This window comes from Macaca mulatta, chromosome 2 (assembly GCF_049350105.2).
Source record: "Macaca mulatta isolate MMU2019108-1 chromosome 2, T2T-MMU8v2.0, whole genome shotgun sequence".
Taxonomy (NCBI): Eukaryota; Metazoa; Chordata; class Mammalia; order Primates; family Cercopithecidae; genus Macaca; species Macaca mulatta.
In genome coordinates this window covers 157526545-157540183 of record NC_133407.1, presented here as the reverse complement: position 1 = coordinate 157540183, position 13639 = coordinate 157526545, and the positions used below count along the sequence as shown (strand labels likewise).

The following is a 13639-nucleotide window of genomic DNA, read 5'->3' as shown; positions in this document are numbered from 1 at the left end:
TCTGTTTCATAGCTCTCTTGTTCCTCCTCTTCTGCTGTCTTTCTTTTGGGGTTTTTTTTTTTTTTTTCAGTGATCTGCTTTGATTCTTTTTATCTTCTTATGTATCTACTATAGGTTTTTTTTGTAGTTACTTTCATGAGACTTACACTGAGCGTCTTATAATAGTCTGTTTCAAGCTGATAACAAATTTACTTCAATTGCATACAAAAACCTCTGAATGTAACCATTTTTTGTGATGTTACCTTTACCAGTGAGATGTATACTTCTGCATGCTTTTGTGTTGCTATTTAGTAACTTTTTGTTTCAACTTGTAGAACTCTCTTTAGCACTTCTCTAAGGTAAGTACCGTGGGTGACCACCTCATTCAGGTTTTGTTTGGGAAAGTCTTTATCTCTTCTTTATTTTTAAAGGATAGTTTTGCTGCATATAGTATACCTTTTAGCCATTTTTTTCTTTCAGTACTTTAAATATATCCACCCATTTTCTCCTGACCTGCAAGACTTCTGCTGCAAAATATACTGATAATCTTATAGCAGTTCTGTTGTACATGACAAGTCACTTTTCTCTTGCTATCAAAATCTTTTTATCTTTGACTCTTGATAATTTAATTATAATATGTCCCCAAAGTAGATCTCTTAGGTTCTACTTACTTGGGAATCTTTAGGCTTCATGAATCTGGATATCCATTTCCCTCTCCAGACATGGGAACATTTCAGCCATTATTTAAGTTCTCTTGATTATTGGGTACAAATATAAAGTTGGATAGAAGAAATAAGATTTAGTGTTTGATACATTAGTAGCATGACTGTAGTCTAAAGTAATCTATTGTATACTTCAAAATAGCTAGAATAATTCGAATGTTTTTAGTAGAAAGACAAATATTTAAAGTGATAGATATCTCAATTACACGGATTTGATCTTTACAAATTATATGAATGTATTACCACAGGTACTCCAAAAATATATACATCTATTATGTATCAATAAAAATAAAATTAAAAAATACTTTGCCCTTTCTCTCTCTCCTTCTCCTTGAACTCTTATAATGCATATACTGTTTCAGTTGATGATATCTGTAAGTCCCATAAGCTTTTTTCTCTTTTTCATTTTTTTGCCCTTTTGCTCCTCTAACTCGCTAATTTCATATGACTTATCTCTGAGTTCCCTGATTCTTTCTTACGCTTGATCTAGTCTGCTGTTACAGCTCTCTATTGAAATTTTTAGTTCAGTCATTGCATTCTTAGCTCAATAATTTCTGGGTTTTTTTTATGGTTTCTATTTCTTTGTTGAACTTACAGTTTTTCTGATTTTGTTTAGTTGCCTATCTATGTTGTCTTACAGTTCACTGGGAGTCTATAAGACAATTGTTTTGAATTCTTTTTCAGGCAGATTGTAGATCTTCATTTCTTGAGGGTCAATAACTGGAGACTTATCAGGTTCCTTTTGTGGTGTCATGTTTCCCTGATTTTTCATGATTCTTGTGGCCTTGCATTGCTATCTGCACATTTGAAGGAGTTGCTTCTTTCAGTCATTAAGGACTGGCTTCAGCAGGGAAAGCCAAAGGAGAAAGCCAGACAGCTCAGCCAGAGTTTCTCCATGTGCTGGCTGGTGGGGTCTGTGGGCAGGGCCTACTGCCAGGGTCCAAGGTGGGTGGGGCATGCTGTGGTGGGTCTACAGACAGGTGAGGTCTGCACATTGGGTGCTATCAGGCCCTGTGCCTTTTATTTGTTCCTAGCTGCCCCCCTAGGTGATCTATCCATGACAGTTACACCAGGGCTCTGGCAGAGATGAGACAGAAACGGGCCTCTTGGGAAGTACCCCAAAATGCATGGAAACCTGGGGTTCCACCTTGCTTTCTCCTTCCCCCAACATGAGAAACTGCAGGCCAGTGAGATGTCTTTCAGCACTGCCATGGCCTGGGAGAGAGGTGACATAGGCAGAGTGAAATTATTCTCTCACTCTCTATGGCTTTTCTCTGTTTTTATGCACCACTGGGTGCATAAACTGGGTGCTATAACCTCTCCCTTGAATTCTGGAGCTCTGACAAAGACATTTTCATCCATGGATGGTTGTCAAATTAGTGTTTCTGTGGGGGGACAAGAGCTGAGGACCCCCTACTCCACCATCTTGCTGATGCTATTCCTCTGGTTGTATCATTAAATTCTTCTATCTATAAAATCAATCTATAGGTTTCCTTTCTGTTTTCCCCCTTGCCATCCATTTGTTAAAGAAACCAGATCACGTTCCCTATAGTGAAGTGCTTCTTAGACTTTATGTGCACTTGAATCCCCCAGGGATCTTAAAATGAAGTTTCTGATTCAATAGGTGTGGGTCAAGGTCTAAGACTGCATTTCAGGTGATGCCCAAGTTGGTCTGAGGCCCAACTCTGAGCAGCATGTCCCTTGTGCATCTGTTTCTTATTTCACTTGAAAGGTGAATGTTGAAATTCTACTCCTAGATACATATTCGAGAGAACTGAGAACATGTCCTCACAAAAACCTGTACGTGAATGTTCATAGCAGCAATATTCCCAAGAGCCAAAAGGTGGAAACAACCCCAATGCCCATCAATGGATGAATGGATCGACAAAGTGTGGCCCACGTATGCAATGGAAGATTACTCAGTCACAAAAAGAAATGAAGTGCTGACACATGCTGCAACATGGATGGACCTTGAAAACATACTGGGTGAAAGCAGCCAGTCACAAAAGAAAGCATGTTGTGTGACTCCATTTTTATGAAGTGTTCAGGGTAGACACAAAGTTAGATTAATGGTGGCTTAAGACCAAAGGATAGGCCGGGCGCAGTGGCTCAAGCCTGTAATCCCAGCACTTTGGGAGGCCGAGACGGGCGGATCACGAGGTCAGGAGATCAAGACCATCCTGGCTAACACGGTGAAACCCCGTCTCTACTAAAAAATACAAAAAAACTAGCCGGGCGTGGTGGCGGGCGCCTGTAGTCCCGGCTACTCGGGAGGCTGAGGCAGGAGAATGGCATAAACCCGGGAGGCGGAGCTTGCAGTGAGCTGAGATCCAGCCACTGCACTCCAGCCTGGGCGACAGAGAGAGACTCCGTCTCAAAAAAAAAAAAAAAAAAAAAAAAAGACCAAAGGATAGAGGAGACAATGAGGAGTGACTGTTAATGGGCATGGGGTGATGAAAATGTTCTAAAATTAGATTATGGTGATGGTTGTGTAAACTCCTTGAATATACAAAAAACCTACTGACTTGTATACTTTATTATGGTTATGCTAATTTTATTGTCTGTGAATTATGCCTCAAAGAAGCTGTTTATTTTCTTTAATGTTGACTGTTAAATATTTTAAGTTTTCCCCTACATTCTGCCAGCATTTCTGACCCCCTGGGCATGCAGAGACTTGGCACCCATGATCCTTCAGCCCTCAGGACAGCTGGTAGGGGCAAAGCACTGTACAGACGGTCAGGCTCAGAGAAGCGATGTGCCCAGGGCTGCGCTGAGTGACTGATGCCCTGCCGGTTTCTCCCTCCTCCAGGGACAGGGAGGTCAACCAGCTGAAGCAGTGGGTCAGCACGATGATGATGTCCATCACCAAGGAGGAGGACACAGCAGCTGAGCTGGAGCTCAAAGCCCGAGTCTTCCACTTCGGCGAGTACAAGGGTGATCAGCAGGTAGGCTGGGGATCAAGGTGGCCAGAGGCCCAGGGGAAGGAGGGACCCTTGGACACCCACTGGAGGAGCCCTGACAGGCCTTGGGAAGATGGAGGGCAAGGCCTGGGTAAGTGCCCTGCAGCTGCCCTTGCCCTGCCTGCCTCCAGGAGCCACCACATGTATCGATGCCTGTGCCAGCCAGCTTGGTTGCCCCCATGCCTCATTCATTGCTTCATTCTTTTATTCAACAAATGTGTCTGCTTCTTAAACACATAAATTGTGCCTGGCAAGGTGATCCTGAAGGCGGGGAAGAGGCATGTCCCCAAGCCAGTCTGAAAGGGTGAGAGAATTCGGAGACAAGAGAAAGCCAGTGGTGTTCTGAGCAGAAGCCAGGACCCAGCCAAGGGCTCAGCCCGCTCCCAACCTGACAGCACACCTGGGGCCACCCTGGGCATGGGGTGGCTTCCTACTGTCAAGTGCCTGCTGTGTGCCAGGCACTGGGCCAAGGGTGTGGGACGCAGCCATGAGCAAGAAAGCACTCCTCTGATACAGCCAGAGTCCATGGGCACTAGCTGTGCCCAGGCTGGGCTGAGCTGCCTGCCTGCTGCTTCTCTCTCCTCATACAGCCCACGTGGAGGCACTGTTATCTGTTTTCTAAGTGTCAGAACAGTCTCAGAGAAGACATGGCCCTGTGGGGTGCTCGGGGTACAGGGCTCCCTGGAGGAGGGGACTGGGCCCTGTTGGTGTACCAAAGGCAACTAGGGGAGGGGCTGGAACCAGGGATCTGGCTGACTCCAGGGGGCCCAGGGGATAGGCTGCTCTGGCCAAGACAAGCCAGATTCCCAAGTTCTGTTTCAGCCTATGTTCTCAGAGCTACCAGTGTGTGCCAAGCAGTGGGAGGCCCCCACCCTGGGAGGTCAGTAGGCCACCGCTGAAGGCACTAGCATGGGGGTGGGTTTTGGCCTGCCAGCACTCTGCTGGAAGCCGCTGACTCCACAGGATAAGCTGCTAGAGAGCCTGAACTGGAAGGTGCTGGACGTGTATCGGAACTGCATCGGCACCCAGCAGGAGGCCAACCTGGGCACCGTGCAGATGCTGACCATCATTGAGCACCAGCTGGATGAGCTGCTAGAGAACCTGGAGCGCGTGCCCCAGGTCAAGATCGAGCAGGCTGAGAGGGCAAAGGAGAAGGAGCGGCGCATCAGGTGAGCTCTAGGCCCTCCCTGCCAGCTGCTGTGTCCAGACTGGCCCTGAGGGCAGAGGGCATGTATAGGCCCTGCCCTCAAAGCACTCCCAGGAGACAGGCCCCTCATGCTCCATGCTATAAGACAAAAGCCCAGGTCTTGGGGGGATCTAGAGGGGTATCACACTCAACTAGGGGGTGGTTAGGGAAAGCTCCCTAGAGCAAAGGACAGTGACTCGATGTGGCCAGGAGGCTCAGGGAGGGACAACGTCTAGAAGACAGAAGAGGTGGAGCTCAGTTAGAGTGTGGCTATCATGGCCAGCCTCAAAGACATGGAATAGCAGTGGAGGGCTTTAAGCAGTGGGGCAAACATGGCCAGGTAGGGCGTGGTTAGATTCTTCCCTCTGGGGCTGGACTGGAGGGGCTGGAGGCTGAGGGCAAGGGCAGCTGCCAGCACCCGAGAGGGAAGGCATGGCTACAGCAGTGTTGCTGGAGCGGAAGACGAAGTGCAGAGGCTCAGAGAGCCTTGGGAGTTTCAGCTCGGAGGGGAGTGCAGGGGGGCAGATGGGCGGCAGCTTGTCATCTGTCGGGACACCAGCCTGGACCCAAGGTAGATGGGGGTCATGGCTTCCCTGGCCTGTGGGCAGCCCGGTTCATCCACCCCGTGCAGGGCCCTGAGACAGCACAATCTGCAAACATCCATCCATCCCCCACAAGCACAGGGGCTTCTCCTCTGGGTCCCTGGTGCCCTGCTTGGAGTGGGTACCAGACCAGGCTTTGATGACTGAGAGTATACACAAGACGGAGACAGGACTCTTGCTCCAGGGGGATGCTGGACCTTCACGGTGGCAAGGGAGGCCACAGGTGCACGGATCAGGCCATGGGTGTAGATTCAGGGAAATGTGCCTCTGGGAGAGGTCTGCTGGATGAACCTTAGATCAGCCCTTGCAGGAGGCCAGAGCCAGAGCCTTGGAACAGCAGGGCCCTGGCTGTCCTCCTGTGCGCCTAGCCCACCTTGGCCAGAAGCAGTGGTGCTTTGGCTGTGGATAGGTATTGAGGCCTTGACCTGGCAAAAGAGGTGAAGAGGAGCTGGGAGTTTTCTTGAGGGAGGACACGGCCTGGCCTGGGGACTCCGTGTGGAGATTACACAACAACTCCCAGGTCCCCCCAGTTTTCAACGTCATTTCTTGCTGCCCAGACTTCGAGAAGAAAAGCTCCAGATGCAAAAGATCCTACAGGAGGAGCGTCTGCAGCGGGCCCGGGCGCGTGCCCAGGCTGAGATCAAGAAGAAGGTAGGCAGGGTCGCCCCGGGGGTCTCTGCTGGAGGGGGTCCCAAGACAGCATGGCAGCTGAGGTCCTGCAGCCCAATCCCCCAATGCCCCCACTCTGAAGGCATTCACTGAGGCTCTGAGGGAGACAGCCTGCCTTCAGAGCAAGGCTCTCCCAGGACCTGCTTCCTGCAGGGGGCTCTTCCCCAGGCTGCCAGCTCATGGCCCATGCCAGGCTGAGACTGGTTCAGCCATGCCCACCCACCCCAGCCAGGTACACTCTGCTCAGGAACAGGGTCCCACCACCCTACCCACACTCCGGCCAGACCCCAAGCCCTGCTCACTGCCTGTCACTGGGGTCCCCCTACTGCTGTGTCCCAAGGCCTCTGCCTTTCCTGCCTTCTGACCCTGGCAACAGGAAGCGGGTCCCCCTGCTCCCACATTTAAGAGGTGGTGATCCAGGGACCAGACTTGATAAATGCCAGGCAGACTCACATCCCCAGTTATTTCAGAGTTAACTCCAGCCCTCAGCCTGCAGGGCTGCCCAGAGTGGGCTGGAGCTGACTGGAGCTGCTGGGCCTCTCCCTGCACCAGGGGCAGGGGTACATGGGCATACGGCTCACTGGGCTTGTTTCCCCTGCAGAGAGGCAGGACATTGGTATGCCGCTCACAACCCCCAGTCCACAGGATCAAACAAGAGTCTGAGCACACACTGATGGACAAGGAGAAGGAGGAGCTGCTATTTTTCTTTACGTAATCTTCGCAGACCATAGCTGTTCTAGCTGAAGGCTTAGCAAAGATGTTGGCAGAGTCTGGGCTGGGTCTTGAATGGCCCAACTGAGTCTCCTCTGCCTCCTGTGTGCTCCCCTCCTCACCTGAATAAATTCATGTCTTTTTGGAGTCTTGAAGGCCTGTTTAAGGACGCAGCCACCATTGCCAAATCTCAGCATCCCCCCGGTTCATCATCTAACCCTAAGCAGATGCTTGAGGGCAAGAGCATGACACCTTGGTTCCCATCTAAAACAGCTGCTCTATGAGACAAAAGCTAATTTCACGCTGAGTGTAGTGTGAGATCAGCCTCTGTGCAAAGACCAAAGAAATGCAAGCAGGCAGCTGGGTATATGGCAGGGCCATCGCTACCAACTAAAGGAGAAACAACGTGCTGAACGCCATATATGCAGCTACTCGAATTAAGCCAAGGTGAAAAACCTTCGGTGCATGACTAGAGGCAAACTTTCATTCATTTGCACTAGGAGTTGGGCCCGTCACCGGCAGGGAACCTCAGGGTCCAGAATGCTGGGTGCCAGTCCCAGCCACTTCATGGTGGCGTTCCCAGAGAGGCACATGGGAGAAAAGTAGAGGCCAAGAGGGCATTCCTGGGGGCAGACCCTGCTCCCCGATAGAGATGGGGTGGGTGCGGCTCCACCCCCATAGTGGCCAAAAGCCTCCCATGGAGGAGGAGGACTCTGGGCTACCTTGGGGCTGAAGAGTCTCCCAGGTGGGCAAGTTCTCTCCTTGGCTTTAGCTGGTGACAGAGCAGTGGTCTGTGGAGAAGACCCACTTGCTGATGGGTGTGGATTCTTCCATGTGGAACAGCACCTGGGGACAGCACCTCGGAGTGGGACAAGACAAAGGGAGGACTCACTCAAACTTGGTGTCACCCCCAAATTCAAGAAACAAACACGGCAGTTTGAATGATTCAGTCTGGGAACCAAAACAGCCTCTGAATGAACACACACTGCAAAAGGCACAAGGCAAAAAAAAAAAAAAATCGTTTAGGAGTGACCCTGTGTTATTGCTAAGTTAACAGACTTACAAATAAACAAAGGCAAGGTGATCATGTTGTCTCCTTTTGCAAGACAGACCTCACTCTATAAAAATATACATTGACGTATTATGTGCACATCAACCTCAATAATAAAACTTATATAAATGCACCATCACAGTCCTACACGTAATTTATGGTATTCAAAACATCACTTTATAAACTATTGTCAAATTACCATTTAGACATTAATACCCAAATACAGAATTTAGAAAATTACTTAAAATTTTAACTCTACTATACCCCCAAGCTCTCAGCTATGAATTTAGTCTGGGAAAGAGGGCACTGTAATAGGCCACTGAGGTCCTCTGTCCCACCACATCATTCTCCCCAAAAAACTAGCTGCCCAACTGCTCTGCCAGACTTGGGCTAGACATTTGGCTTCACTGTGGCAATGGGACCTCCTGGGTCCTACAGTGTGGCAAAACCAACTTTCCCACAAACCCCATCCCAGGTGCTGGGATGCTCACACACTGAAGCGGAAAGACCCCACTTGGTTTTGCCACAGATCAAGTTGCATCTGACTAGAGAGCCTCTTCTCTACCCTATTTCCTGCAGAAGTCTTTTTCCTTGTAATGCAACAAGTGCTACACAGCTCAGACCAATGGGACACGGGGAAAGGGGCTGTTGTGCACCCAGCCCTGCTGAAGGAGACCCTTGTCTTGCCAAAGCACTTTGCTCACAAAGGCAGTTTCAAAGAGTACAGCCCGAACTCGTTCCTGGTAAAACAAAAGGAAAACATTTTGATAAATGTACCCAAAAGTCTCAAAAGGGCTATGCTGGTCTTCTGAATGGAAACCAAATGAGGTCTCCCCAGGCTCATGTCATCTGACTCTCAGGGAAGGTGAGTCCTACACCGTGGCCTTGGGCCTGCCCAGGCCGAGGCTGCCATCACTGCAGGTCCTGCAGGTTGATAGTGCTTCCTGGGAACTGGGTGGCCTCCGGTCCAGAAGGGCCTCCAGATGAGGGGAGCACCTCCTGCAAAACCAAGCATTGTCGTGAGGAGGGAGGAGGGAGGGGAAGCAGAGGGATCCTGTGGCTCCACATAGCAGGCAACTGACCGGGCTTGTGGTGAGATACCTGACTTCTCTTAATCAAAACTACAGGCTCCCCTTATTCTAAACACATGTTCTTTGATGGAAAAATGAACTCAATACTGTACTGTAGATTTTTCAAGATTGTTCTGTCTGCACACTGACGTATACCTCACATGTTCACACACCCGCATGCCTTTTTACAGAAACAAAATCATCTTTACTTCTGCAACCCTTTCTCCCCACTTCTCATGCGGTCCCTCCTAAGGCACTCTCCCAGGTATTAGGTGTCTGCCTGCGCCCTCACAGCTGACCGGCATGTGGCCCAGGGCTATGGAGGCCCCATCTAGCCTGTCTCCTCGTGTTAGAAGTGTTTCTGCTGCTGCACCATTCGACTCCGGGCTACGGTGATTATTCCACTACTTTTTTTTTTCAGGAGCAGTCCCAGGAGGGGGCTGCCAGGCACATGGAGCAGACACTTCTGAAGTTCTCTGATCCCTGCTGCCAAACCGCCCTCCAGTTCACCCCTCTGCAGCCCGGGTGCTGCCCGGCCCTCTGCTCCCACCAGTGCTTCTGTCCAAGTTTGGTTCTCATTGCGAGGAAAATGCTGAGTAGCCCAATTTGCAAAAAAAAACTAAAACACAATTTGCATGGCTTATTGTAAATATATAAACATGTAAGGCAAATTGTTAGAAATGTGGTAAGCTATACACTTTCGGTATTTCATATCAAACTCTGAATCATTCACTGCCACCCATCCTTAGCTTAACCATGTAAGCAAACTATACTGAATTCATCTGAGTCTATTCTCCCACAGGCTGGGCCCTGGCCAGCCCTCTTCCCAGAGCAGTAACTGGAATTCCTAGGCACAGCACTTTCAAGAGCGTATTAACTTCTCCTGCTTTGTTTACCAGCAGGAGCTGCAGTGTCCTGCAGATCTGAGCTCCACTCACCCACCTTCTCCAGAAGGCAGCAAGACATCCTGGCAACCAACCCGCTGAGCCTCCCAAGCCACGCGGCCTCAGTGACCAGCCTGCAGCTGTGAAGCCAGCCTTCCAGAAGTAGAAGGCTCTGTGAGTCTCAATAAGAAAAACAAAGGGCAGTAAGCCATCCAGACCTGGAGGACGTAGACGGGCAGGTCCACAGTGAGGAAGGGGAGGAAGGCGGCTGGGCCGCGGGTTGAGGGCAGGACACCTTCGCCGGAGGGGTCATCCTGGGGAGGCAACACAGAAAGGCCTGTCACATGTCTGTGAGTGCAGCAACAGTCCTCGCCTCACCCGAGAAGTCTCCTCCAACTGCAATGCGTGGCAGAACCAGCCCACCCTCTGTATTCCAAGGGAAGCCTGAGGACCCAGCAGGAATTGTTTATGGGGTCTGGGTACTACCTGTTCCCACCTGGTGCTTATTCTCTCACCTTGATCCCAGCAGCTTTTGCTGGGCCTGGAACCTTCTGCTGTCCAGCTCCTCCCCTCAGTCAGCCCAAATACCGATTTCCCTCCTAAGGCACGCTCCTCAACTCCTTGTGGGTGCCCGGGCAACCCCTGCACCCCCACCAACCTCGAGTACCCACAGTGCTCTCCAGCAAATCCTCGGGCCCCAGAGAGGGGCTTCCCTGCATGCCCCAGCTTGCCTACAGGCCAGCTGGAAGGACCAGGGCAGGTGGAGGGGCTCCTGGGAGGGGAGGCTGTCAGGCCCCTCACAGTCCAGGCTAGAAACTTCATCTGTCCCACACTTCACCTGTCCTGCACCTGCATGTCCACCCATGGCCATTCACATCCCGAAGCAGAGCTCCTGGTGCTGCTGCCCTGTACCTCTCATTCCTTCTGCTTGAGAAGCTCCTGTGTGTCAAGGACTGCACTACTGTTCCCATTTCAGAGATGACAAAACTGAGGCCTGGAGTGCTTAAGTAACCAGAACTACACTAGCTAGTAAGGGACAGAAAAAGAACTCAAACCCAGGTTTAATCAGGCGTCTCTTAAAAGTATACCCCCTACTTGTTCCTCTTCTGCCAGCGGCGCCAGCTTCCCTACCGTCTCCTATTGCCAAGCCTCTGGACCTCTGCCCTGCCAGTTGAGGCACTGTTTCCTTGGACGGTTCTCCCCCTCCACTGCTCCTGCTCCTGGAGAGTTCTTACCTCTTCAGAAGCTGGAAAGAAAGGACCAGTGCTCTTCTTGCCCATCCCTAAGACAAGCTTCAGCCCCCACCTGATGCTCACTGCTAGCTTCCAATCAGCACAGGGCCACCCCCAGCTGCCTGCAGCCTCCTCTCTGCCCCCTTCCCAGCCCACCTCTGCCCAGGCCATCCCTCCTCTTGCCTCTCTGAGCCCCAGGCCTGGTCCTGTTTCCTTGCTAAGCCTCTCCCAGGACTATGAACCTACAGCGTGCCTGTTTCCCAACTCAGAGCCAGCGTCAGCTCCACCCTCCGCACTTCCGTGGGGCCTGCAATCGCATCCTCTGCCACAGGGAATCTACAGAGTGGAGTGGTGAAGGGGGCACACACCTGGGCCAAACCCAGACAGCCCTGGCTTGTATATCTCTTCTCTCCCCAAATCCTTCCAAATCATCTTCCCTCCCCATTCCAGCCCCTCAAACTGAGACTGAAGATGCAGGTGTGCTCAGGGCTGCTGGAGCGGGTGTCCTCAAAACCCTGGAAACTGGCCACAGCTGCAGGTATCTGTGGCCCAGACAGGCTGGGAGGGGCCTGGGCCTGCCCTGGAGGGGCTCCGTTTCATAGGAAAGAAAATAGAACAACACTGAAAAGACCCCCACCACCTTCAGCATAGAAAGGCTGCTAGTCCACCACAAGCAGGCCACCCTAGAAATGGGGTGGCTGAGGCGGCCTGCAGAGCCCCTTTGCCCCAGCCCTGCAGAAGAAGGGCAGGGTGGCCTCAAACAGATCTCACCCTGCTGCAAAACAGCCCTGGGGGCCTCGGGCAGGGAGGCAGGCTGCACTGGGGCTAGACGCAGGGCCGTGCACAGACAGGGTCAGGAAGTGGATGCACGGTCCCAGCAACACCCAGAGCTTAAGCAGATGCAGCAGGACAGGCTGGGAAAAAGGGAGGAGCTGGGCTGTGAGGAGACAGGACTTGGGGCAGTCTACAGGGGAGGATGGGCAAGCGGCAGGCAGGGGGTGCTGCGACGGGCAGGGGTTGCGGCATGCTGCACACTTCTCAGACCTGTGTGACCCTCCCACCCCACCTACAGCTGGCCTGTGTGACTCGCCAGCTCTCACCTGCACCAGCTGGACCTGGACGCCCTGCGCCCCGCACTGCACCCCAGCAGGTGGAGCTGGTCCTGGCCGTCCTCCGCTGGGCACCACAAGGCTCCCACACAACCAACTGCTCTGGCTTGCGTGGAAATGGGGAGGACTCATTTTGCCTTCTTTTATTTTTCTCTGAGTAGACTGTGAGGCGCCTAAAATGAAATATAAAAACGAGCACACCCAATCTACAATCTACAAGTCAGGTCCGCCCTCACCGAGGTCTACGGGGAAGACAGCCTTTCCATTAATCGTCATTCTGCACAGCCAAGAGACGTAAAATCACTCAACAGAAAAAACCAAGAGTTAAGAGGTTGAAACAACCAACCATACAAACAAAAAAAACACCAGGATTTTGATTTTAAAAATGTAAAAACATCATACATTTTTTTGCCAGATGGTATGGTAATCAGACACAAGCAACAGTAGTGTTGCTTAGCATCTTAGCATAAATGTACAGTCAGTATCATTGCTTAGTATTTTCACATAGTTAGCATGGTGAGTATGGTTGCTTAACCTTTCAGTGTAGTTAGTACAGTCAGTATGGTTTCTTAATATTTTAGCATAGTTAATACAGGTAGTGTCAATGCTAAGTACTGCTAGCATAGTTGGTGTGGTCAGTATCATGTCTAAGCATGTTAAGAGTTGTTAGTCTAGGCCAGGTACGGTGGCTCACGCCTGTAATCCCAGCACTTTGGGAGGCCGAGGCAGGCAGATTACGAAGTCAGAAGATCGAGACCATCCTGGCTAACACGGTGAAACCCCGTCTCTACTAAAAACACAAAAAATTAGCCAGGCGTGGTGGCGGGCGCCTGTAGTCCCAGCTACCCGGGAGGCTGAAGCAGGAGAATGGCATGAACCCGGGAGGCGGAGCTTGCAGTGAGCTGAGATCGTGCCACTGCACTCCAGCCTAGGCAACACAGCGAGACTCCATCTCAAAAAAAAAAAAAAAGAAATATTATGAAAACCACTGTAGAATAAATTAAGGAAGGCAGTGAATAGTGTATCTCTCCAGATTACTTTTAAAAGCAGGCAAGATTTAAATGATATATATCAAATATTTATTATCAAGTTTTATAACACAAACAAGATAAAACTGAGCCATTTATCATGATTCAATGCCATATATGTAGGCCACTAAGTTACCTATAAAGCAAGAGATGTGACCAAATCCTAATATTCCTTTGCAAAATGTGTGCAAGCATGTATGTGCCATTCGAATCATGGGAAAATTCAGAATTATGTGCAAAATCAGAAATAATTCCACTAATGTCGCTAGACATGGTTACACTTTCCCAGTGTACTAACTTAAACCAGTTAGTAACTAAAATTTTTCTATCTTTATTAACATAATTTACTTGTATTACTTTTACAACAGGGAAAAAGATAGGCTATAACTAGAATATCTCATGACAAGCTAAATTGGTTTTAACTTCTGTATTAGCA

General features: G+C 50.3%; 3 protein-coding genes across 9 annotated transcripts in view; 1 reads left to right on the top strand and 2 right to left on the bottom strand.

Annotated features, from left to right (window-relative positions):
* The window catches only part of CFAP100 (cilia and flagella associated protein 100), a 41228-nt gene extending 34249 nt beyond the window's left edge, over positions 1-6979 (top strand). For all 3 annotated transcript variants that reach the window (XM_001114297.5, XM_077993730.1, XM_015130059.3), the window contains 4 exons: positions 3511-3646; positions 4625-4830; positions 6007-6100; positions 6720-6979. In XM_001114297.5, coding sequence (XP_001114297.2) covers positions 3511-3646; positions 4625-4830; positions 6007-6100; positions 6720-6833 — 550 coding nt within the window. In that variant the 3' untranslated portion in view covers positions 6834-6979. The remainder of the gene's footprint in view (positions 1-3510; positions 3647-4624; positions 4831-6006; positions 6101-6719) is intronic.
* On the bottom strand, positions 3513-4330 carry LOC144339360 (uncharacterized). Its single transcript, XM_077993731.1, is given in 3 exon segments — positions 3513-4059; positions 4061-4168; positions 4171-4330. Coding segments are annotated over 3 exon segments (546 nt in total). The 5' UTR covers positions 4189-4330; the 3' UTR covers positions 3513-3639.
* A 918-nt stretch (positions 6980-7897) lies between the features above and the next one.
* ZXDC (ZXD family zinc finger C) overlaps positions 7898-13639 on the bottom strand; it is a 37818-nt gene continuing 32076 nt past the window's right edge. For 3 of the 5 annotated variants that reach the window (XR_003727443.2, XM_028844538.2, XM_015130057.3), the window contains 3 exons: positions 12167-12348; positions 10053-10148; positions 7898-8879 (listed from right to left, as the gene is read on the bottom strand). Coding sequence is in view for 3 of the 5 variants with exons in the window: in XM_028844538.2 (XP_028700371.2) it covers positions 8793-8879; positions 10053-10148; positions 12167-12348 (365 nt within the window). In the remaining 2 variants the exon portion in view is untranslated. Of the gene's footprint in view, positions 8880-10052; positions 10149-12166; positions 12865-13639 lie in introns of all 5 variants that reach the window. The other 2 variants (XR_013414334.1, XM_028844539.2) reach the window with 2 other exon arrangements.